We start from the raw sequence: 25,171 nt of genomic DNA on the forward strand, positions 1-25,171 counted from the left end.
GGGCCGGCCCCTAAAAGCTCGTTTTGATTTTAACAAAATAAATGTTATAAATTAGATCACTTCTACAAAGAGCACAGAACTATAATCTTAATATTTGCTGTTATATAATTAGTAATCAGCAGGCTTGATGGATAACTATACCCCACGTGCCAAGTAATTACTGAAATTCCACATACAGTTCTGTAAAGCTACATAAAATCCAAGTTGCCCTAAAACAACCACAACCTCCCCTGTGTGAAATGGCTCGTAATATGTGAAAACGGGATCATTACTTAGTGGCTCCTCAAGCCAGCAATTAAGATTTAATCCTCAGTTCAGAAGCTGTAAATTGTTTGCTCGTTTCTGTAGGGGCAGCAGGGTCACAATCTATCACCCTTTCAGATCACCTCAAAATCATAAAGAATTCTAATTTAATAGCAATAACAAGAATTCTCAATGAGAAGCAATAAAGAACTTAAGATTTCAGAAATATGCGGTGCAAGTCCGCCACTGATTCATCAACAGCGGTGTGCCCTCGGCCTCTGGTAGAAATCAGGTAGCAGCAGACTGTGGTTGAAGCCTCAAGTCCACTTCAGGACAGATGATGTAAAACCCATCTTAAGAGGGACGGCTTGCAGTTAGATACTTGAGAACTTTTCTAGTACTGATTCAGAAAGTACTGTTCAGAACTTTTCTATCACTTGGAAGGTTTAAACCTTCTGTTTATATTTAAACCAATATAAACAGAATAATTCCTAAAGTAAATTATAGTTTCATTTCTCTACAATGAATAGTATAGAGAAAACGGATAGCACTGGTTTTATTTCTTTAAGCTTTTCTTTATTACTCTTAATGATTAATGATGGGAAAGATACAAAGTTTTTCCTTCCAGAGGATCTTTAAAAGACAAAATGTAGGAATGCCATATCCCTTTCACTTCTGTTTTAGAGTTTCCTCCTTTATGGGTTCAAATATTGACTCTGCTATGTAGTAACTGTGTCTCTTAATCTTTCTGGACCTCCTATTTCCTCGATGATAAAAATGGGAATTACGTCACTGCAGCTGTCAGGCTTACATGGAAAGGGCATGTGAAAGCACTAGACGTGTGCCCATCACACACTCCATTAATTCCCTCAGCAACTATTTTCTTGAATCTGCTAGAGGGCAGTCCTGGCATTGAGTGCTAAGATTACATTAGCGAGCAAAATCCAGATACAATCCTTGCTCACTTAGAGTTTACAGTCCAGAGTGCCCCCGTGGGTCATACTGAATGTTCCACAGGACGTTTCACAACTCTGTGTCTTACGTATGGCATTGCCTCAGCCTAAACACATCCTCCTATTCTTTGCTCCCAGGCAGAGTTGGCTGCTCTAGTCGCTGTACTCTCTTATCACTTTGTTCATACCTCTGTCACAGCACTTGACCATGTTATCACCATTTCTCTGCTTTCTTGACTGTCTCACCCACTGGACTGTAAACTCCTCAAGGGTAGGGTTTAAGTGTTACTCTTCTTTATATCTCTAGTGCTTAGTATAGTGTCTAACACAGAAGTTACACCTTAATGTCTGATAAATTAAAGAATGAATTAGTGGCACAAGTAGATAATAGGGTGTACACATATCTTGCTTTTCTTCATTTCTCAAATGGATCTCCTGAAACCTGCACAGATCTCAAGAACCCACAGCAATCTCCATATTTCCTACAGTACTTTTCTGTGCCACTCATTCAATATTTAAGCATATATTACTTTATAATTTTCCTCATCCCCTATCACTAGAGGGTGCTTACCATGCATTAGGCATGCTTTGAGTACTTTATGTGAACTATCTTATCGAACCCTCACAACAATTCTGTAAGATACATATTATTAAGCCCATTTTACAAATGAAGGAACTGAGCCTGAGGATAGTTAAGGAACTTGCCCAAGTTCAGAAGCCAGTAAGCAGCAGACCTTGAACTTTGAACACAGGGTCTCCCTCCATAGTGAGCACCAACATTTCCTCCTAAAGTGGAGCTACCGTTTTTACCAAGGTACTTTGTGCCTGAAAGCTTCTTTTGATGCCAGCAGTGGGATCAATATAATTCTCCATAATTTAGATGTAACAGTTCTTCTGACTGGTCCTGCTTGGTCCTTGGCTCCAGATTAAGGTTATCTGCCTGCATCTCCTGTCCTGGTTCATCTTCACTTGAATCTAGTCCAGAGTTTTTCATCCTTTTTAAACCTTTGGTTCCTACAGTCATTTCCTATCAGTCAAAAAGATTTGTAAAGCTTTATTTTCTGTAGATTACATTCCAAACACAAGGCCAGAGAGTGTAACTGTTCTACACTTTAATCCCAGCCCTCTCCCTTGTTCAATATTACTCTCTAGCCTTGACCTACTAAGCCCAGCCATGTGATTTAATCCACATGCCCCACTGGCCATTGAAAAACTCTCTAGGCCAGTAAATTCTTAGTGGCTCCTACCTACTCCCTGCAAAAACAACAGAAGCTAGTACACCAGAACCAGCTGCTCAAATTAACCCACTGCTTATAGCTCTCCTCAACTAGATAAGATTCCTGGGAAAAAGACACTGCGTCATACTTTACCAGCTTTACCCACAACCTAACACAGTGTAAGGTTTATAGTTTAGGGTAAGGAAAAAAAAAGAATAAATAAAGGATTATATGAATAAGTCAACAAACGACCTTGGGAGGGACAAAATAAAGAGTAAAACAGTTGTGGTCCTTGCTCCCCTGGAGTTTAGAGTCTACTGGTGAAGGAGCTATTAACTAAAGCACACTATGACAGTCCCCTCCTCTGAGGCAATGGTAATATAATGGAGTCACAAAATCAAATATATGTGAGGAACAGACATTATTACAATGCATGAAGAGTAGAGAGTAAGTAATAAAAGAGTAGTAAGTCTATGGCAAAACAGAAAGTACAAGTTTGAGCCAGACATACACTATTCTTTGTTGTACTGATGATTACACAAAGCATATTATAGGCTGGATCTAGCCTGCCGGCTGTACGCTGCGACATCTGAAAAGAATGCTTCAAAATGTGATTTGTTGCTTCAAATTCTGGACTAGCACACCACTACTGTAGAATTAAATGATAAACAGACAACTTTTTCATAGAAGCCAAATCTTAAGTAAGTTTTCTGTAAATACTTCATAGTCCTTCTTCCCTATGTAATCTGAGGTCTTTGGTAGCGTATTTATAAAGCAACTCTATTTGTTCAAGCTGAACCGTTTCATTAACTGACCTTGAAATCTTGCCATTCCCTTAATAAGATAGTAAAAATTAACTGGCCCAAAAGAAGACACTACCAGCTGCTGAACCATGACCAACAAGTACCAAATATGCAGGCACTTCTTACTGAAAATCCTCTGGGTGTTCATGTTCTTTCTACTGAGTGGCTGGTAAGCTCATATGTATTCACCATCAGAGTACACACATATACTCTTGGCTACAAGCACTTGCTGTCTCATTTCTACCCATAAGCATAGAGAAAGGACAAAATTACTTTTTAAAATATTGATATTCATCTTATCATCATCACCTTTGGCTACAAAGCAAGGAAGACAATGAAATTAAATATACATTATACTTCCTCCCACAGAAGTGTTATGACTTCAGAACCTGAATAAAGGCATGTGATCAGAGCCACACATTTCTATGTGGTTTGTATGAAAATGCTGTTTTTGATAAATTGCACTAACAATACAAATAACATTAAAAATTTTATGTTGTCATTGATTTATAAAGCAAATGTGGAAATATTTATTATACTATCTTAACTTATACATTGTTAGTCAATTGTCAATTTCAAGTGGCAATTAATAAACATTTGCCATTCTAAAATATATAAACTACTAGGCTTACATACTTTTTCTAATAAATTATTCCACGACAAATCTCAACTATTGCCACTATTAACAGGCAGCTGTGGCAGAGAAAGGTAGGTATCTACTCAATATCTATTCTTTTTTGTTTATTAAAAAACCCATATTTCCGTGGGTGTAGGGGAACAGCAATGTATCCATCTTAAAAAAAAATATTTCCCAGCTTCTGTGGAAATAGTAGCCATATATCAGAATTCTAGTCAAACAGATTAAGTGGAAGTTGCTTTTGGGGCTTAAGCGAAAGCTCTTTAAAAGGGTGACACACTTGGTTCAGATATGCCAAAGAGAGGTCTAGCCTCAGTCCAGGCTCATGGGAGGTACCTCTAAACCCTTGGAATTTCCCAAATGATAGAAGTATCTTTGTTGTTCATGGTGGGCTCCTCCAACCACATCTGATAGTTTATGCTAATGAGGCAACTCATGGTGGGTCCCTAAACAGTTTATGCTAATAAGAGGATTCAGCATGGGGGCTGGCCAAGATAGAAAGACCAATCATGTGATTAGAGGGTAGGGGCACTGAGCTGGGTGATATCAGCCCAACCTCAGGGGAAGAGAGAAGAGAGGGCTAAAGATTGAGTTCAACCAGGTGGGCGATGATTCAATCTATGGCTATGTAATAAAACCTCAATAAAAACTCTGGACACCGAAGTTTAGCGAGCTTCCTGGGTTGGCGATTTTCCATGTACTACTACACATTGATGGTGGGAGGGTAACGTGTCCCTGAGGACAATGCAAACTTCATGTTTGGAATCCTCTCAGTCCCAGATTCTGCCCTACGTATCTCTTCCTTTGGCTGATTCTGATTTGTATTCTTAAAACTATACAGGCATACCTCGTTTTATTGCTCTTCACTTTATTGTGCTTCGCAGATAAAGCACTTTTTACAAGACCCTCCACCAGCAAAAAGATTATGACTCACTAAAGGCACAGGTGATGGTTAGGATTTTTTAGCAATAAAGTATTTTTTTGTGTGTGTGTGAGAAAGATCAGCCCTGAGCTAACATCCATGCCAATCTTCTTCTTTTTGCTGAGGAAGACTGGCCCTGAGCTAACATCTGTGCCGATCTTCCTCCACTTTATGTGGCAAGCTGCCACAGCACGGCCTGACAAGCAGTGCGTCGGTGCGTAACCGGGATCCGAACCTGGGCCGCCAGCAGCAGAGCATGTGCACTTAACCGCGACGCCACGGGGCGGGCCCAAAGTATTTTTTAATTGAGGTAAGTACATTGGGTTTTTTAGACATAATGCAATTTCACACTTAATAGACTATAGTATAGTGTAAACATTACTTTTATAAGCACTGGGAAACCAAAAAATTCGTGTGCCTCGCTTGATTGCGATATTCACTTCACTGCACTGGTCTGGAACTGAATCCGCAATATCTCCAAGGTATGCCTGTAATCATAATACTTTGTTATACTCCTGAGAGAGTCTAGAGGGACCCAAAATTTGTAGCCAGCTGGTAAGAAGTGAGAGTGGCTCTGGGGACCCCCAAACTTACAGCTGGTATCAGAAGTCCTGGGCAGACTTGGCAGTCTGTAGTACTTTTTCCTTAGCCTCAAGTTTGGCTGCCTTTGTCTTTCCTCTCTTCTGAATCCAATGCTGGACACACAGCAGTCATCTTGTGACAAGAGGGTGACAAGCATATGCCAAGTATATCAGGCAGAGTTCAGTCAGGGAAACAGAACTTGCTCTAAGTATTTCAAAAAGGATTTAATGCAGGGACTTAGGTACTGAAACACGGGACAACCTGGAAGACCAAAAGACTAGGGAGACCACTGCAGGCTTTTAGGTTTGCCACCACAGCTAAAGTACAGAGAATCTGGAAGTTGTTGTTGCCACTCAAGTTAGGAAACTGCAGGAAACAGGGACTATAGAACCAGGGCAGGTAATTCGGAATGGAACGCCCAAAGACAGATGCAAAATCTCACAACTGCAAAGCCCAGGGATCTGCCTACCACTGCCAGAGAAGAAGAATATGGCTTTTGTCTCCCTCCAGTCTTCACTGGCAGAAAGTAATATAACGAGAATCATACAATATGAGTCTTATTTTTAATATGTTTGTTTAGCAGTTTATGAAATGACAATTTGAAAACTTTCAAAATCAGTTTTTTTATTCATAGTTCTAATCATTATCATATCTGAAAAAGACTTACAGAGATCCATAGACCCAAGTAGAGGTGCATCCTTTTTTTCAGTCCCTATCAATCATTTTGTTGAAATCTGGCTAGGAAATTATTGATTTTCTCAAAGTATTCTTATGAAAAAATCAGAAGTTGTATTTTTATATTTTTAATAATCAGTCCCAAATTCTCTGCAACTATTTATACAAGTTTTAAACATATTTGAAATTTCTAATTCCAGGTTTTTAAGTAAGAAGATGTTAAGAGTTTTATAATAACATATGCATCTAGTTTTCAGTGACAAAATCATATAGCGATGTTTACATTGCCAAATGTTTCAAATGTCCTTCTCTATAGCATGAGTTTATTTCCAAAAGCAGTTGCTTTGTCATCTACTATCATAACATTAATTCTTACTTGAAGGGACAGATTAATGTGTCTATTTTTTTTTAATATCTTGTTATGTAACATCCTGTGACAGAAATCTTTTTAAAGCACTCATCCATCTTATGAAGGTTAAAATCCACTTAATCTAGCACATGCAAACTGCAAGAAAATTGTAACATTCTGAAAATGAGCATGAGTGTGAGCACCACGGTCATTCCACTCCATGGTGTGCAAGTCCCTTCTCCTCTCAGGTAACTCCTGAACCACATGGACAAGTGGCCATTGGACCCAAGGACCTAGAGAGGTCTCAGTACCATGGCACAGCAAATATTAGTATAGCTTAAAAACCTTTTGCGTTTGTAATTTTAAAAAGTCAAATGGAATTTTAGACATCCCCCCCACATCAATGGATCATCATGCACATTCCACTACAGAAAATGCTAATCGTAAAAAATGATAAAGGTTTTTTTTAAAAAAAAACCTGAATTTAGCAGTGACTGAATATACTGAGCACTCAGAAAATATTTGTGGAAGGGAGGGAGGCAAAGAGGAAAGGAAGGGAAGAAGGAATTAGAGGGGCTAAAGAATTTTCAAAGTTGATATATCCTGAGGAACAAAGTCCTGGTTATCAAAAAATATCTCATTTATGAATAGAGATTTTTTTAAAAACAAACAAAATGTTACTATTATTTTAAAATCCATGACTTAGAGGAAATTAAGAAATTAGAAGGTGAGACCTAAGAAAAGAGTCTAGGATCAAGGATTACATTTACCTATGCTCTAAAGTCAGTTTTTTGGACATAAGCAAAGGAATTTACATTGGAACCCAGGGCTCCTGACAGAGTAAGGATCTGGGCAACTATCCACATCATGTAAGCATAAGGTTACATAAGCACAGAAGGCCTTGTATTTTCACTTTAAGTTAACACGATTTTAAAACTATACTAGAGAACAATTAGACTCTGTACAAGTATAACTACATATAAATCTCACACAATAAGAAAAGTTAATTGAAATCACTTGAAATATAAATATATTCCAATTTGGTAAATAGTTATTATGAAGTCACTTGAATGAAGAAAGGAAAGCCAAGGCATAAGGTGTTCATAGATGACTACAGTGCATCATTAACCCTGTCCAACAAGCGTTCAGAACAAAAGGCAGAACTATTCACTGCACAACACTAATATAGTTTTGAAAGAAGTTCAAAGCATTTATGACTTACTGGAGCTAGGAAAACAGGATTTATTTAATTTGTTGTCCCATGAGAATAATATGAAAAGAGCTTCCTACCTTTGTGATGAGAAGTCGGTATCTATCCAGCATTGCCTGGTTGTCATGGCAGCCTGCTAATAACTGCCACACCTCTGCCCTCAACGCTTCAGGAACACCACTCTTCACCAGAGTGGAGAGCCCTTTTGGTCGTGCACCAAGGTTGCTGTGCCTGAGAAAACAAGAAAATAAACCATTCATACTCCCTTTACCACTGCTAAACTGTTGTTGTTATGGAAGTATATTAAGCAGTTTATACAAAAGTGTAAGCCTGGGTCAAGAGAAAAATGGGGCGAGGGGAGCATGAAATAATAACAGCAGTGTTTAAGCTCAGTGATGTCTTCAACATTTTTTCTTCATCCCATCTTCTTTATTGGTGAACCATGTTATGCCACCATTAAGGAAAGTTTTTTCCTCCTCTCATTTAGTTTTTTAATCATCCTATGAACTTATTCATAATGTTGAATGTGTTAACTCTTTATTTCTAGGCAGCATTTCAAGGCATAAAAAGAACCATCTGAATCCCCTGAGATGAATGTATAGCAAGTTGGCTAATGGTGTGTGTATGGCACAGATGGGAGAGACGGGATGCTGAAAGTGGATCACAGGCCCATCACACCTTGACTATACCCCTACATCCTGACCCAAAGTGCTCCCTAAAGGAAAGATCTAGCCCTTTCCTACAAACCCTATACAATCTATACAACTCCACACTGCTCAGAGAGCAGCACATACTTATCAGCCTTACCCATTTCCAAGGGTATTTAGAATTGGAACAAAGGCAAATATCTCTTGTCATGACGTCAATGATCACATAGTAGGTATGCTACTATGAGAATCTGCCCAATTTAATAAGAAACTGTAGCTCTCAGTCTTGTGAATATAAATTTCATTCCTCAACTTTTTCCTAGTGCCTAGCTTGAACCTGGAGCCATGTTCTATGCCTTTTTGCTCAGACTTTATCTCTACTTGTATTTGCTGCTCACTTTTGATCTCTTAGACCTGACCCTGGTGTAACCATCTGGACTCGAAACCCTGAGGATGTACTCTGGTTTGATCTAACATCCCAGGCTCTGGTTTCAAGTTTTAAGCCTTAAAAGTCACAGAATCCATAGGTCCATTTTTTAAAATTAGCCTTCCATCTACTTCACCTACTTCTCTAGGTAATCTACACTCTTCCACCTCCAGCCCAGATCTCAGTTTTGGCACGCCCTTCCTCTGAAAATATGTTCCATGTTTCTCTATACTGTCATAATCTGGCTACCTTGGAAAAACTGTAATAACTTTCATAACTCAAAAGTTCAAATAAACTCATCCTATTAACATTTTTAATAAACCATCAGATTTATATCCATTCTGTTCTCTTTTGGCTTCTTCAAAGAAAACTTTATATTGTTGAGTTAAAGAACGTAAGCTGACAATACTGATAGGCTTGAAGCAAAACAAAGTAAAAAGAGGTAGAGCTTGTATGATTGAACATCTATTGCACTATTAAAGAACACAGTCACGCTGCTAGGTGAAAAAAGGAGGTTTCAAAATAGTATATATAGTATTATTTTAAATACACATTCTCTCTCTCTCGCTCTCAAAATTGTATGTATGGTATTATTTTAAATACACATTTTATCTCTCTCTCTCTAACACATACTATTTTGAACCTGCTTTTAACATGAACAGGAAAACAATATGGAAGAATATACTCCAAAATATCTGTGTATAGAATTAAGAGGGAAAGTACTCCTTTTATTTTCCTATGCTGTTTGCAATATTTACAATGATCTTAAATTCTTTTATAATCATACATAAAAAAAGTAATTTCAATTCTTTAAATTTCTCTCATGGACTTAAATTAAAATATAACTTTAGTTAACTTGTAAAAACACCATAGCTAAATATGCTCCACAAAATATGACAAGTAGAGAGTATTAATTATTCTTGAGAAGACTTACACCTGAGCAAACTATGTGCCACCTGGAGCTTCCTTCCAGCTGCCTCTTCTTCACTATCCAATTGAGTTTAAGATTAGCAAAGGAATATTATGCCACAAGACAGCCAGGATCAATCATAAAAGGATCTTTTTCATAATTTATTATTTCATTATGATTATACTTTTGAATAGGAAAAACATGCGTGGTTTGTGGGTAGCTGAGTTTCTGTACTCTTAGTGTAAAAAACTGAGTTAACTAAAAACAACAATGTGCAAAGGAGTAAGCTGATTTCCTCTGAAATTAAATGCTAAATATTCTAAATTATGAGTCCCATAATATATAACATAAGGGGAATTCAAGTAATTAAATACATTATATGCTACATGTTATATAGAGATCAATAAGTCATCATTGTGTATCTACAGCTATTAAAACTCCAATAAATACCCCTCATGTAAAAGAAACCTTTATTCAACCCCATATAATCCCCTAGCTCTCATACTGTCTCCTACCTTGTACATCCAATTTCTAAAAGAGTTGTTGTATACTCACTACCTCTATTTCTTGCCCTCCCACTCACTCCTCAACTCAGCTCGACATGGCTTCTCTACCTCTCCTAGAAAACAGATTTCACTTCAGTAATACATGACCTCTCCCTATACTACTAAATTCAAGGGACATTTTTTAATCCTTTCACTGTAGACCACCTTGTTTCCCCTGGCGTCAATGACAAAGCACTCTCTTTTCCCCCTCACAAACCCCACTCTCTTGTCTCTGGGCATTACCATCCACGCCCATGTATTCTGAGCTTCAGAGGCACCTCAAAATCAACATGCTCAAATCTGAACTCATATTCTCTCTCTCTCCAAACCTGGTTGTTTTCCAGGGTATCCCATCTCAGTGACTGTCACCATAATCCATCCAAATTAGAAACCTAGGCATTATTGTTGCCATTACTCTCTGCCCCACAATCCATCACTAAGCCATCAACAAGTCTAATGCATTTTATTTTCCCAACCTCTCCAAAATCCATGCATTTCTATCTCCACTGCCACCAATTCTATTCATTCTATTCACTCTAGACCTCTGCAATAGCCTCCTAATATCTATTTGCCCTACTGCAATATATTTCCAATACTATAGGCAGAATGAAGAGGACAAACAGCTTGATTAAATATTTCGTTGGCTCAGCTTATTTTGTATAATGATTTACATAAGATTTTGAATTTGGAATATCTCTTCCTACACATGCACACACGCATACAAACACATGCATATACACATCCCATAAGGTTAACAGTCAACAGTCCCTAATGAACATTTTACCATAATATGATGCAACTCAATTGACATTCAGCTTCTAGCTGACCCTCAGCCATCTGTTTGGCCAGGCATAATGGAAAAAATCTTTTCTCCTTTCTTAAAAACCTAGGCACTATTTATCTTTACAGACTAACATTTAAAAAGAACCAGATCATTCATAACACTGCATTATTAACAGCTTTAATTTACTGATTATCCTGGTAATGATACAGTAATTATACTGCATACAGCACCCTGGTACTTAAGAGGTACTAATGGATATTAAGCCAAATGCTACCAGTATACCTCTATCACCAGGGAGAACCCAAACAAAAGAGCAATTTATAGAAATAACCATTGCTTTCAATATTTCTGATAAAAATATAACTACGTGTGGCATTGCTTTAATACAACATTAACTGCAGCTATCAAGAGACTTGGAAATAGACAACTAGTTACGACACGCTGAACTCTGCACTAGAAACAAGATAGATATCTAATTATTCAAAAAAATCACACATAAACCAGATATATACTAAACACATAGTAATCAGGTAGGTTTTAATGCATGAATATAAACTCCACAAGGGCAAGTATCTCTGCTTCTTTACTTACGTATCCCAAGCACCTAGAACAGTATCTGGCACATAGAAGGCATTCAATACATTTTAGATAAATGAATAGGTTTATGAAATTAAATTAATATGATCAACTATTAAGGCTAAGCAAAGAAAGCATGCTTTTTTAAAAGCAAACATTCTCATTGATTTTAATAGGATCATAAAGCTGCTATATATTCATCTAGTTACCTCCAAAGAGGCATCTTTTCTTGAAACTATCTAGGTATAGAACTTTTTCTATTTTTAAAGCTGTCCAACAGAGAGTTTCAGAGAGAAAGTATCACTGCTAACAAAAACAGAAGAGAAGTCAAGAGATGAGAAGAAAAGCCACTGAATGACACTGTGTGGTGGCTGATGGAATTAGGGCAATTTTGATATAGGGGAGGTGGAAGGAGATGGCTAGAAGATATGAGAATGAGAGGGTAGCAGCTTGACCCATTTTAAAAGGTTCTCTCAGAAAAGAGAATAGTTAGAACTGAAGCTAAAAGATGCGGTGGCATCAAATAAGGTTGGGGATTTCTCCTTCCTCCAATAATGAGAACACCGAGGTATGTAAACCTAGGTCTTAGACTAAGTTAAATAAGTTACATTAAGAAAAATTTCATGAAAAGAGATAGATTAAAGGTCACTATGAAGATTAAGAGAACAAATTTTGTTTTGATTTGTTTTTGAAGGGTTTTTTCCCTCAGTTGAAAAAAATGGAACATTATATTAATGTGAAAACGAGGGAAGCTACAGATGTTCATACTTAGTGATTCTAATTTTTCAGGTTCCTCAGAGGTTAGGTTTTATTTTTTCCCCAATAGCTGTTGATGCTCAGCTAGGGTGAGAGGCCACTGATTAAAAACATATTTTCCCACTTTGATAATAAGTATAGCCATGAGGAATACAATCAAAATGCCTACTAAATGTGTATCAATTTTCTGATATTCTAATAAAAGAGAATGAATAGTTTGAGGATGGTTTTATTTAATATAATAAACCAATACCCAATTTTTACCTCAGATGTTCGCTTAGTTTTTTTGTTAGAAAACCTTGTTGCTACAAAAGTTGATTTTTATACCTAAGTCTTAAAGGCTAGCACTACGTTTTCCTAGTCTTTAAAAATCTCCATAGCTTCCACACAATTCCAAAACCAGAAGCAGTTATCCAGTAATAATTTTACCCAATACCTTAAATTCCTTAAATAATACTCAAGTCATCAGCATTACCATTCTGAATATATTCCACACATAAAAGAAATCTTCCTACCACTTTCAGTTTGGTTTTTCCAAGTCTTCCCATCACAAATATTTCCTCTCTTGCTCTCTCCCTGTCCCTCTTCCTCTCCCCCTCTCAATTCCAGTTCGCTCACTTTTTTTTCACGTAGTAGTAATTTCTTCAAGACACCTGAATTCCAATATCATATAAAGACTTCAGTTACTCAACTTTTTAAACAATATGTTTTTAGTTTTCTTTTCCATACTATTATTTTTTTTCTGATAACTTCAAATTAGTATCAAATATTTTTCCTTTATAGCTTTCTAATAGTATATTTAGTTACCGGAATTCTGATTTTATCCATAAAAGTTTCACTTTAATACAGTGATCTAGCTGTTTTATAATAAGTTCAAAATACTTTCAACTATATTTTATTTAAAAGTTCATTGAGAACACAGGCTGTCTCCTCACTTAAAAGAAAAATTTCCCCAAAGCACAAAATGTAGTGTTTTACACATCAGGTGCTTTACCTAAATAAATCACAAATATATTTTCATGTTAAGTACCTTGCTAGTATTCGTAAGACTCATTGAAAGCTTCTAAACCTAAAGAAGACTAATGTTTAAAAAAGATATTCTAAAAGCAATTTAAAAATTTTGTCAATCCTTGTATAATAGATACAAACCTCTCAATTAGGCAAATTTTACCCTTTTCATATGAATTGTCATGACATAACTGCAAAAGTGAGCCAAATAAAATAAAAATATTTGAACTGTAAAAGATCCAGCAAGTTTTCTAAAGGTCTAAAAAACAATTACCTTAGTTCTTTAAAATAGTTCCCTCCGATTCTTTCAATGAATTTCCTTTTTTTTTTTTTTTGTGAGGAAGATCAGCCCTGTGCTAACATCTGCCAATCCTCCTCTTTTTTTGCTGAGGAAGACCGGCCCTGGGCTAGCATCTGTGCCCATCTTCCTCCACTTTATATGGGACGCCGCCACAGAATGGCTTGCCAAGTGGTGCGTCGGTGCGCGCCCGGGAGCTGAACTGGTGCACCCTGGGCTGCCGCAGCAAAGCGCGCACTCTCAACCACTTGCGCCACCGGGCTTGGCCCCTCAATGAATTTCTTCAAGTCCACTAAATAAAAATATAATTTAGAAAGATTATATTTTATTTCTGAAAAAAATTACACTGAATTATAGCTGAGAAGCCCTGTTAATTCTACCTCAAAAGTCTTTCTCCATTTGGATGGGGCCGGCCCGGTGGCGTGAGCAGTTAAGTGCACGCACTCTGCTGCTGCGGCCCAGGGTTCAACGGTTTGGATCTCGGGCACACACCGATGCACTGCTTGTCAAGCCACGCTGTGGTAGTGTCCCATATAAAGTAGAAGATGATGGGCATGGATGTTAGCCCAGGGCCGATCTTCCTCACAAAAAAAAAAAAAAGTCTTTCTCCATTTGGAACCTACTCTCCATACATAAGACCTGTGAGTTTGGTATAGACCTCATCAACTCATGTAATTACCATCTAACTTGTTTCTCTATTAACAGTTTCTTCTTACTCCAAAATTACCCTTCTAAATAATAAAAAGCATCATAGCTTAAAATATTTATTGGAGATTGTCTTTATTATGTTGAAACTATTGTTGAATGGTGGGTACATGACGCTTTACTGTATCTTTTTTTCTACTTTTGTATACATCTGAAAATTTCCATTGGGTCTTCAGTGCTTACAGGAGCATGTATCCATTATACCACAATTATCTGTTTAAATGTCTATGTCTCTATAAGATGGTAAACTCCTTGGGGATAGGAATTATCTCCTATTCATCTTTACATCAGCAGTGTAAGGATAAGTCCTAAGAGAGAGTAGGTTATTTTTTTTAAGCTGGATGAGAGAATCAAGTGACTTGTCATTTTATAGAAAAAAAATATAACAAAACAGTCAAGAAATCTGAAACAACCTGAGTGTTTCGTTATTTTGTTAAAATGGTATGAGTATACATTCCCACCTTTCTTGATTATGAACCTCAAAGGTAGGAACTGTGTCTTTATCTATGTATCTCCTAGAGCCTAAGAAGATGCTTCATAAATGTATGTTGAACCAAGTTATAAATCTTGCATTTTATAAATAGAGCAAAGATCTCAATTTGCTGTTTATTTAGTCACCAAAGTATTTTGTTTTCCTGTCCACCATACTGCCATTCTCATGATCTCTCTTTAAACTCATACTAGAAGCCTGGCAAGGGTATCGATTTCCCTAGTTTATTCTCTCTCTTACTAAAACTTTTACATGCTCCTATAAAAACTAATCCAGCAACCTACCTACAATATACAAATGACAGCCTGTCTACCTGGTTAAAAAAGTTCTGGTTCTGGAGCAAGACTGTCTAGATTCAAATTCTGGCTCTGTCGTTTACTTGCTGCATGATCATAGGTACATTACTTACTGGCTGTGGGATCTTGAGCAAGTTACCTATTTACTGTCATTATTTGTTGCGTTTTTTTTTTTTTTATAATTTTTATTTATTTATTTATTTTTCCCCCCAAAGCCCCAGTAGATAGTTGTATGTCATAGCTGCACATCCTTCTAGTTGCTGTATGTGGGACGCAGCCCCAGCATGGCTGGAGAAGCAGTGTGTCAGTGCGCGCCCGGGATCCAAACCCGGGCCTCCAGCAGCGGAGCGCGTGCACTTAACCACTAAGCCACGGGGCCGGCCCTGTTGTGTATTTTTATACTGGCTACCTAACATAGCTGCTTCTCAGTTTTCTCATCTCTAAAATGAGGATAATGGGGCCGGCCCGGTGGCGCAGCAGTTAAGTTCGCACGCTCCACTTCAGCGGCCCGGGGTTGCAGGTTTGAATCCCAGGCACGGACTGATGCACTGCTCATCAAGCCATATGTGGCAACGTGCCATATACCAAATAGAGGAAGATGCACGCACAGATGTTAGCTCAGAGCCAATCTTCTTCACAAAAATAAATAAATAAATAAATAAAATGAGGAGGATAATAGTCCCTACCTCAGAGGGTTCTTGTGATGACTAAATTAACAAAGGCATCTACAGTGCTTAGAGTAGCACCTGGTACAGAAATAGGTACACTTAATCAGCTATTACTTTTGTAGCCATGCCCCACCTTCCTCTTGTTACAATAAACCATCTGTGCTCCTAAATACAACTCCTCCATCAGTCAACAAATCCATCTCTTCTTGTCTATTCGTCGACTTCTCTTGCAACTGTGTTCTCTTCCTCTGGCATTATCAAATTGTCTCTCTCTACTAGATCATTTCCAACAACACAGAAACATGCTCTATTGGCCATCTTAATTTTCAGAATAACCTCTCAACCCACATCTACTTCCTAAGTTCCTAATTCTTATCATCCCTTTATAGTAAAACCTACTCTGAAGAGCTACCTATGACATAGTCCAATCCAGCATTCATTCCTACCTCTCCCTTGAGAGGTTCTTGTAGAGCCACCAGTGACATCCAAATTGCTGGATCCAATGAAATTCTCAGGCTTCCTCTGACTTTACCTATCAGCATTTGATCACTCCCTTGATAGAATTAGGTCACTTGATTTCTGTCTTGGTTTTCCTATTACCTTACTGGTATGCTTTCTTGGACTCTTTTGCGTGATACTCCTCATCCTTCCAACCTCCAAACACTGGAGTGGTTGAGGGCTCAGTCCCTCGATGACTTCTCGATCTATCTATACTCACTCCCTAAGTAATCTCATCCATTCCAACAGCTTTAAAAACCATCTAGGGGCCGGCCCAGTGGCGCAAGAGGTTAAGTGCGTGCACTACACTTCGGCGGCCTGGGATTCACAGGTTTGGATCCTGGGCGTGCACTGATGCACTGTTTGTCAAGCCATGCTGTGGCAGTGTCCCATATAAAGTGGAGGAAGATGGGCATGGATGTTAGCCCAGGGCCTATCTTCCTCAGCAAAAAAAAAAAAAAAAAAAAAGGAGGATTGGCATCAGATGTTTGCTCAAGGCTGATGTTCCTGACAAAAATTAATTAATTAATTAAAAAATAAATAATAAACAAATAAATAAATAAAAACTATCTATACACTGATGGCTCCCAAACCCATATTTCCATCCTTATTTTTCCCTTGAAACTCAGTCTTATATGTAACTGACTAATGGACACATTTATTTGGATGTCTAAAAGGCATCTCAACATCTCTAAAATCTTGATTTTATCCTCCAAAGCTGTTCTTCCTCCCTTATCTTTCATATTTAAGTAAACGGAAGGTCTTCTAGTTGTTCAAGCCAAAAACATCAGCATCATTGGTCAGTTATTTCTTTTCTCAGGCCACACAGGAAACACAAGCAAATTCCATCAGTTCTCTCTCAAAATATATCCAGAATCTGATCACATGTCACCTTCTGCTACTAGTTTGGCATAAGACACCATCATCTCTCTCCTGGATTATTTGCAATCGTCTTCTAACTACTCTGCCTGCCTCTATCTTTGCTCTCTTATAATTTATTTTTCACTTCAAAGCGAAAACAATGCTTTTAAAATGTTTAAGTCAAAAGACTACACCATGCCATGACATGATCAAGACACAAAATGGTCAAGAAACTTTCCCGAGAGAAATGAATCTATTTATAACCTAACAGGAAATATAACTTACATTTATTTAAAAATTACACAAGAAAAAATAAGCAAGTACCAAAATGTAGATATATAAGATGTTCATAGAATTGAAGGGACAAAAATCTGTAACAGTCAGAAATACTTCATTCATAAATATGTTCAATAATATTTGTTGAGCAACTACTATACTCCAAGCACTCTGACAGGTACCTGTAAGACAAGAGTAACTCTGAGGAGGTCGTATGCATTTTACATAATTTTGAAGGGTTAGAATAGAAAAATTAGTTCAAGACAGTGTCTCATAGAGTAAATACTACAAATCAAAGTAAAGAGTGAGCAATGAGTATGCAAGGGATAATGAAGGCACTGACCTAAGAGGAGAAAAGGATACACTTCAAATAGCTATTCTATGTATAAGCCATAAATTTCATTCTTGTTTTTTCTCTTCTTTTCTTTCTTTGATGTAGTGGTAGCATTTTGTGCTTCAGCAACTACAATGCTCAGGGCTAATACTCAGGGTTTCTTTTTTTTTTGCCATTTATTCAAGGCACAACTTACGCGTGTAAAATTCACCCTTTTTAGTGTACAGTTCCGTGAGTTTTAACAAATTCATATTGTTGTGTGACTATCACTATAACCAAGATATAGGACAGTTCAAAAAATCTCATGGGCCGGCCCAGTGGCGTAGTGGCTAAGTTCCCGCACTCTGCTTCAGCAGCCCGGAGTCCGCAGGTTTGGATCCCAGGCAAGGACCTATGCACCACTTATCAAGCCATGCTGTGGCATGTGTCCCACATATAAAATAGAGGAAGATGGACACAGATCTTAGCTCAGGGCCAATCTTCCTCAGCAAAAAAGAGGAGGATTGGCCACTGATATAAGCTCAGAGCCAGTCTTCCTCACAAAAAAAAAAAAAATCTCCTATGTTCTCTTGTAGTCAGTGCCACCCAACACCCCGAGTCCTTGCCAACCACTGATACATTTTCTATCATGATAGTTTCGGCTTTTCTAGAATTTTATATAAATGGAATTATACAGTACTTAGCCATCTGAATCTGACATATTTCATTTAACATCATGCATTTGAGATCCATCATGTTGTTATGTGTATCAGAGTTCATTCTTTTAACTGCTCAGTAGTATTCCACTGAATGGATGTACCACAGTTGATTGATCCATTTACCTGTTTGAGGGCATTTGGATTGTTTCCGGTTTTTGGTGATTATGAGTGAAGCTGTTGCAAACACTCATGTACAGGTTTTCATTTCACTTGGGTAAACAGATAGGAGTGGAATTGGAATTGCTGGGTGGTATAGGAAGCGTGTGTTCAACTTTATAAGAAAATGCCAAACTATTTTCCAAAATGGCTGCACAATTTTGCATTTCTACCAGCAACATAGGAGAGCTGCAGTTGCTATGTACCCTTGCCAGCCCATGGTATTATCCGGAGGTGGGAGGGAGGGGGTGGGGGGGGTGTCGTTTTGCTTTGTTTTTGTTTTTCACTTTAGCCATGTGAATATGTGTATAATATAGTAGTATCTCATTGTGGATTTAATTGGTATTTCTCTAATGACCAACGCTGTTGAGCATCTTTTAATAGGCTTATTTGTAATAAGAAATGTCTTCTTCAGTGAAGAGCGTTCATATCTTTTGCTTATTTTTAAATGAGATTATTTGCTTTTTTAGTATTTTAGTATTTTAAAGTTTTGAGAACTTTTTTCATAATCTAGATACAAGTCCTTTATCAGATATGACTTTTGCAAATATTTTCTCCCACTATGTGGCTTTTCATTCTTTTAACAGTGTCTTTTGAAGAGCAAATGTTCTTAGTTTTGATGAAGTCAAATTTATCAATTTTTACTTTGATCATTCCTTTGGCATCATATCTAAGATATCTCTGCCTAACCAAAGGTCACAAAGATTTCCTATGTTTTCTTCTATAACTTGTATAATTTTAGCTCTTATATTTTGGTCTATGATCCATTTTGTGTTAATTTTCAACATGAGGCAAGGTGTGGCTCAAAGTTCTTTTTTATTTTTCACATATGGATATCCAATTGTTAAGCACCACTTGCTGAAAAGACTATCCTTTCTCCATTGAATTTCAACTGCACTTCTGTATAAAATCAATAGATCATATATGTGTGGGTCTATTTCTTTTGCATGAGGGCTTTATTGAGATATAATTCACATACCACAGAATTCATCCATTTAAAGTGTACAACTCAGTGGTTTTAATATATTCACAGAGTTGTGTAGCCATTACTACAATCAACTTTAGAACATTTTCATCCACTCCAAAAAGAAACCCTGTACCCACTAGTAACCACTCCCCCCAAAGACCCACCTCAGCTCTAGACAACCACTAACCTACTTTCTATCTCCATAGATTTGCCTATTCTGGATATTTCATATAAATGGAATCATACAATTGGTCTTCTCTGACTTGCTTTTCTCACGTAGCATAACGTTTTCAAGAGTCATGCATGTTGTAGCATGTGGTAATACTTTATTGCCGAAAAACATTCTATTGTATGGATATCACATTTATCCATTCATCACTTGATGGACATTTGGATTGGTTCCACTTTTTAACTATTATGAATAATGATACCATGATCATTTGTGTACAAATTTTTGTGTGGACACATGTTTTCACTCCTCTTGGATATATGAAATTGCTAGGTCATAGCATAACTCTATATTTAACCTTTTGGGGAACTGCCAGAATGTTTTCCAAGATGGCTATACCATTTTACATTTCTATCAACTGCAGAAGAGGGTTCCAATTTCTCCACATCCTTGCCAACACTCCTTATTTGTCTTTTTTATTTCAGGCATCCTAGTGGGTGTGAAGTGGTATCTCATCGTGGTTTTCATTTGCATTTCCCTGATGGCTAATGATATGGAGTATGTTTTTATGTGCTAGATGACCATTTGTATATCTTCTTTGGAGAAATATCTATTTAGATTGTGTGACTCTATTTCTCAACTCTCTATTCTGTGCCATTGATCCATATGTCTATTTTTTAATCAATACCGTCTTGATTACTGTAGCTTTATGATAAGCTCTGAAATCAAGTAGCGTGAATCTCCCAACTTTGTTCTTCGTTTTCAAAATTATTTTGGCTATTCTAATTACTTTGTCTTTCTATATAAATTCTATAATCAGCTTGTCAGTTGCTACAAAAAAAAAATTCTGCTAGGATTTTCATTGAAATTGCACTGATTCTATAGATAAGTATGGGGAGAACTGAAATCTTAACAATACTAATAAAGCTTTTATTCCATGAACATAGTGTATTTCTCCATTTATTTAGGTGTTCTTTGATTTCTTTTATTACCATTTTCTAGTTTTTCAACGTATAGATCTAACACATAGTTTGTTAATTTCTACCTAAATATTTCAGAGTTTTTCCGGTTGCTTCTGTATGTTTTTAAATTTCTATTTCCAATTATTCATTGCTAGTATACAGAAACAAGATTGATTTTTGCATATTTACCATGTACAACCTTGCAAAACTCACTTAGTTTACAGTTAGGTTACACCAATGAGTAACAGTGGTATATGATTGAAAGGAGGAAGAAGGAAAGAAAGGATTACATTCTCAGAAGTAGCTATACCACAACTCCTGAGAAATACTAACACCAGCCAGGTCGTCTAAGAAGTACTAGCACCAATCATATAGTGTTCCACCACCAGCTCAGAGGTCTGGGTATTTCTTCAGAAGTGAAGAACCAACCAAAGGACTCCTCCCCTGACAGTTCCTTCTAAACTCTAGCTGCTGTGAGCATCCTCAGAAGCCTAACCAACTAGTTGTGCAGCCCTCTTCAGAGATTCTGCACCAGCTCCTCAGGAGACCTCCACTGAGTTCCTAATTCTGGTTAACAATAGTGTACTTCTTACCATCTTACTTCTCCAGCCCTAGAAGTTATAGCTGCTTCCTACTACTTGGGTACTTGATGGGGTTCAGGGCAGGCCGCCCCAAGATGTGCCATTTTGGCATGCGGATTATTTCAAGCTGAAGACAATAAAGGCTCAGATGACTCTGAAAGAAACTTTGACCTCTCCCCCCACCCCCACTAACTGCCTAAAAGAATTTAAGATAGAAGGCCTGTCCCCAGGACAGGCCATCACCATAGATAACTCTGGGTATGGATAGACTGGGAGGGTCCTTGCTAAGCCCATTCTTATCAAAGTTCTGTTTACCAAACATTTACATTTGTAAGGGAAATCTCCATTTGTAAAGGCATCTCCCTCTCTGTACCAGGAAGAAGGGGGGATGACCTCATCTCTAGAAACTTATCAATGCGGAAGGCAAGGCCTTAAATTTGCATAATAACCTTACTCTTGTTTACTGTGCTTTTCTGGTAATCTCCAATAGCTGACTCCTCCCACTCACAACATCCTCCTTTGTCTTTAACTGAATATGCTATTTAAGAAGAGAACCTCCGCCATTTTGTCGAGTTACCCAGTTTTTCCGGGTCTCTCACATGTACACATGCTATAAAGCTTTGTTTTTCTCCTGTTCTTCTGTCTCATATCAATTCAATTAGTACCCCAGAAAGGACCCAGAGTGGGTAGAGGATAGTCTTCCTCCCCTTCATACTTCGAGGTCCCCTTTCAGTCTTTCAGCCTTCTAATACTCTATAAACCAATGACCTTCATTAATACCCTTCTGTTTGAAAAGCCTAGCATGGCTTCTGTTTTCCAGACAGGACTGTGACTAAAAATCCTCTTCTTCTGACCAGCCCCCCTTTCGTACTCCCCAATACCTAACCATCCTGTGAAATTCTATTAACTGATGACAAAGATTCTCTCCTTGACCAAACTCCACTCAGGCTCCCCTGATCTCTCTTCTCAAATAGGCCCTGACTTTTAAGCTTCCATGTTCATCTCTGCATTGTACAATTTTAGTAAGAATCCTACTAAGTCAGTTTAGCCAGAATCCTCCATCCTCAATATCTGATCACACTCAATTTCTAACTGGGTTCCTCATCTTCCACCATCCCCAGGTGATATCTGATCATCCTGATCTCCCTTCAGCAAGAATCCTGTTAAGTCAGTTTAGCCAGGATCTCCTCCCTTATCCCTGATGTTTCCTCTTAGCAATTTTCTATCCACTGACCTCCACCCTACTCCTTGGCTATAAATTCCCACCTTTCCTTGCTGTATTTGGAGTTGAGCCCAATCTCTCTTTCCTACTGCAAGATCCCATTTCAGTGGTTCCTAAACCCATCAAGATAGTCCCTCCCTTGAATAAAGTCTTCCTTATCATCTTTAACAAGTGTCATGAATAATTTTGCTTTAACACTAACTCAGGGCCATTTAAAATGAAAACTGTTCATCTTAAAATAAAGAGGGCAATAAACACTAAATGAAACCAGTAAAAACATGAGATGAATTTAGATAGGTGGACAATGCTTACATGAATAAATTAGCTTATATAGCGCAGGGAAAAGTTGTGAAGGATTTTTGATACGGGCCACAGAGCTTACCAAACATCCTTTCAATGGAATGTTGGAGCTTCTGGGAATTACCTGATACCAGAGGGGTGTGTGCCTTTATTTGTCTTTGACTAGGCTAATTTACAACTCTCAACAGATAGAAGATAATGTATAGAAAACTGATAACAATCACAAGTTTTTCTGCCCATAGCTATGCAAATGAATAGTCAGGAAGAGAATATAAATCTCGAAATCAAATCTTCATTTTGATTGGTTCTAATATTCTACTGGTTCCCCACTAATTAATGAACTAAATAAATTCTCTGAGATGTGTTCATTTTATATTTGTATATGTAAGATAAATAAAATTATATTTTCTTTGCTTAATAAAGGGGAGGCAGCTAGCCCTCGCTTCCTCTTAGGGTATCTCCTTAAAAACATAAGAGGTTCAACACTTTGGTCAGGAATTTAATAAACCTAGTCTCCAGATTTTACAATGAGAAATCATGAGCCCTCCAACTCTTGGAACTGTAAATACATATCTCCTAAATTAACTCAGCATATGTAAAGGAAATTATCATAAGGAATATTCATTTGTCTCTTAAGATAAAAAAAAGTTTTAGTTGTTCTTTCTTCTACTTTACTATGTTCTTTCACACACATAAAATCTGTGACATTCTGCCCAGACTTCGTAGTTCCTCCTGGACTACGTACATGCATGCAATCTGATATGCATATTCAATAATAAATCTTCATTTCTATATATCTATTCTGGTATGGCAGAGTCTTTTTGTTGGCAAGATTTTTAAATTTTACCAACATATGATAGTCAGGATTACCTTTAAAAAAAACTTACTTATAATAAATATAAACGGAGTACTTATAATATAAACAGAGTACCTTTTTTTGTAGTTCCAGATAAAATGCCCCAAAATGTAAAGTAATAATTTTAGTCAGAAAGAATAAAACAGGCTGAGTTACACTTTATAATCAGTGGTGAAATAAGTAATTCTAAATTCTACAACCCCTGTTAGTGGTAATAGACATAGCAGAGAAAAGAAATGCAGTCCTTTAACAACAGATATTTACATGTACCGGCAATGTAGCATAAAACTGACTACTCTGAGCAATGTTATGTCTGAGTGAAATAATAAGGCAAATACATCTTCCAAAAGTAAACTGAATACAACCACCTTGGGTGGAAGACCTAGCCAAACATAAAGAGCATAAATTGTATTTTAACTTTTACGTTTTTAAAGTATATTAAAATATTAATATTAAAATATATAAACACATAGATTTTAATTAATAAAGCAAATTAACATTAACTATGTAAATATAAAATTTTCAATAAGAAAAACTTTTACCATCTTCCTAGCAATTCTCCCCAAGAATATAGGATCTTCTCAGGACAATCCTTAGACACATCACCTGTTCCACTTGAGAGTTCATTATCACTCTCTGCAGAAGAAACACAAAAACCAAAACAACAAACATTATATATTATATATTTACATATTATGAAACAAGAAATATGACTGTGTCTAATAAAAAAATCAAACAATACTTCTTTCTATATTATTACACCTATTGCCAAAAAAACAGTAAAAACTTCATTACTATAATTTATCTTTAGTGTCTATATAAATATTTTCAAAGCATAAACTTTTTATGAAAATTCTTATCCACAGCTTACATAGTATAAAATTGAAAATACCTATAAATAAATAGCTTTATCCAAAGAGAGTAAAATTTAAAAGCTAATGGTAATACAATTAGAAATTCCTATATGGTGCTCTACTCACCAGATTAATATTCTCAAATATGAATATTTTATTAGTGAGACCGAGAAAACCTAAAATCAAGAGCTAGACATATATATCAATATATAACACTGAGAAACATATATATTATGATACAAACACATAAACAACCAGAAACCTAAAAAGAAAAAAAAATTATGGTTTTAAAGATGCATTCATAAGTACAATATATTTTTGACTAAAGGAAAGAAGAAACCGTTTGGCATTTTAAAATGGCACCTTTAGGGGCCGGCCCAGTGGCACAGTGGTTAAGTTCGCACACTCTGCTTCAGGCGGCCCAGGGTTCGCAGGCTCAGATCCTGCGCACGGACCTATGCACCGCTTATCAAGCCATGCTGTGGCAGGCGTCCCTACATATACAGTAGAGGAAGATGGGCAAAGATGTTAGCCCAGGGCCAGTCTTCCTCAGCAAAAAGAGGAGGATTTGCAATGGATATTAGCTCACAGCTAATCTCCCTCACCAAAAAAAAAAAAAAGGCAACTTTATAAAACATCCCAAAATGTAAACTAATAGTTTTAGAAAGAATAAGATGGGTTGGTTGGGTTGCAGTTTACAAGCAGTGGTAAAAATGAGTAATTCTAAGCTCTTTTA

The 25,171-nt window shown here is 37.1% G+C and overlaps 1 protein-coding gene across 4 annotated transcripts in view; it reads right to left on the reverse strand.

Moving 5' to 3' along the window:
• RABGAP1L (RAB GTPase activating protein 1 like) overlaps positions 1 to 25,171 on the reverse strand; it is a 689,292-nt gene that overhangs the window by 486,795 nt on the left and 177,326 nt on the right. For all 4 annotated transcript variants that reach the window (XM_058540018.1, XM_058540017.1, XM_058540020.1 and 1 more), the window contains 2 exons: positions 24,124 to 24,217; positions 7,672 to 7,822 (listed from right to left, as the gene is read on the reverse strand). In XM_058540018.1, coding sequence (XP_058396001.1) covers positions 7,672 to 7,822; positions 24,124 to 24,217 — 245 coding nt within the window. The remainder of the gene's footprint in view (positions 1 to 7,671; positions 7,823 to 24,123; positions 24,218 to 25,171) is intronic.

The sequence above is a fragment of the Diceros bicornis genome, chromosome 4 (genome assembly GCF_020826845.1).
Source record: "Diceros bicornis minor isolate mBicDic1 chromosome 4, mDicBic1.mat.cur, whole genome shotgun sequence".
Taxonomy (NCBI): Eukaryota; Metazoa; Chordata; class Mammalia; order Perissodactyla; family Rhinocerotidae; genus Diceros; species Diceros bicornis.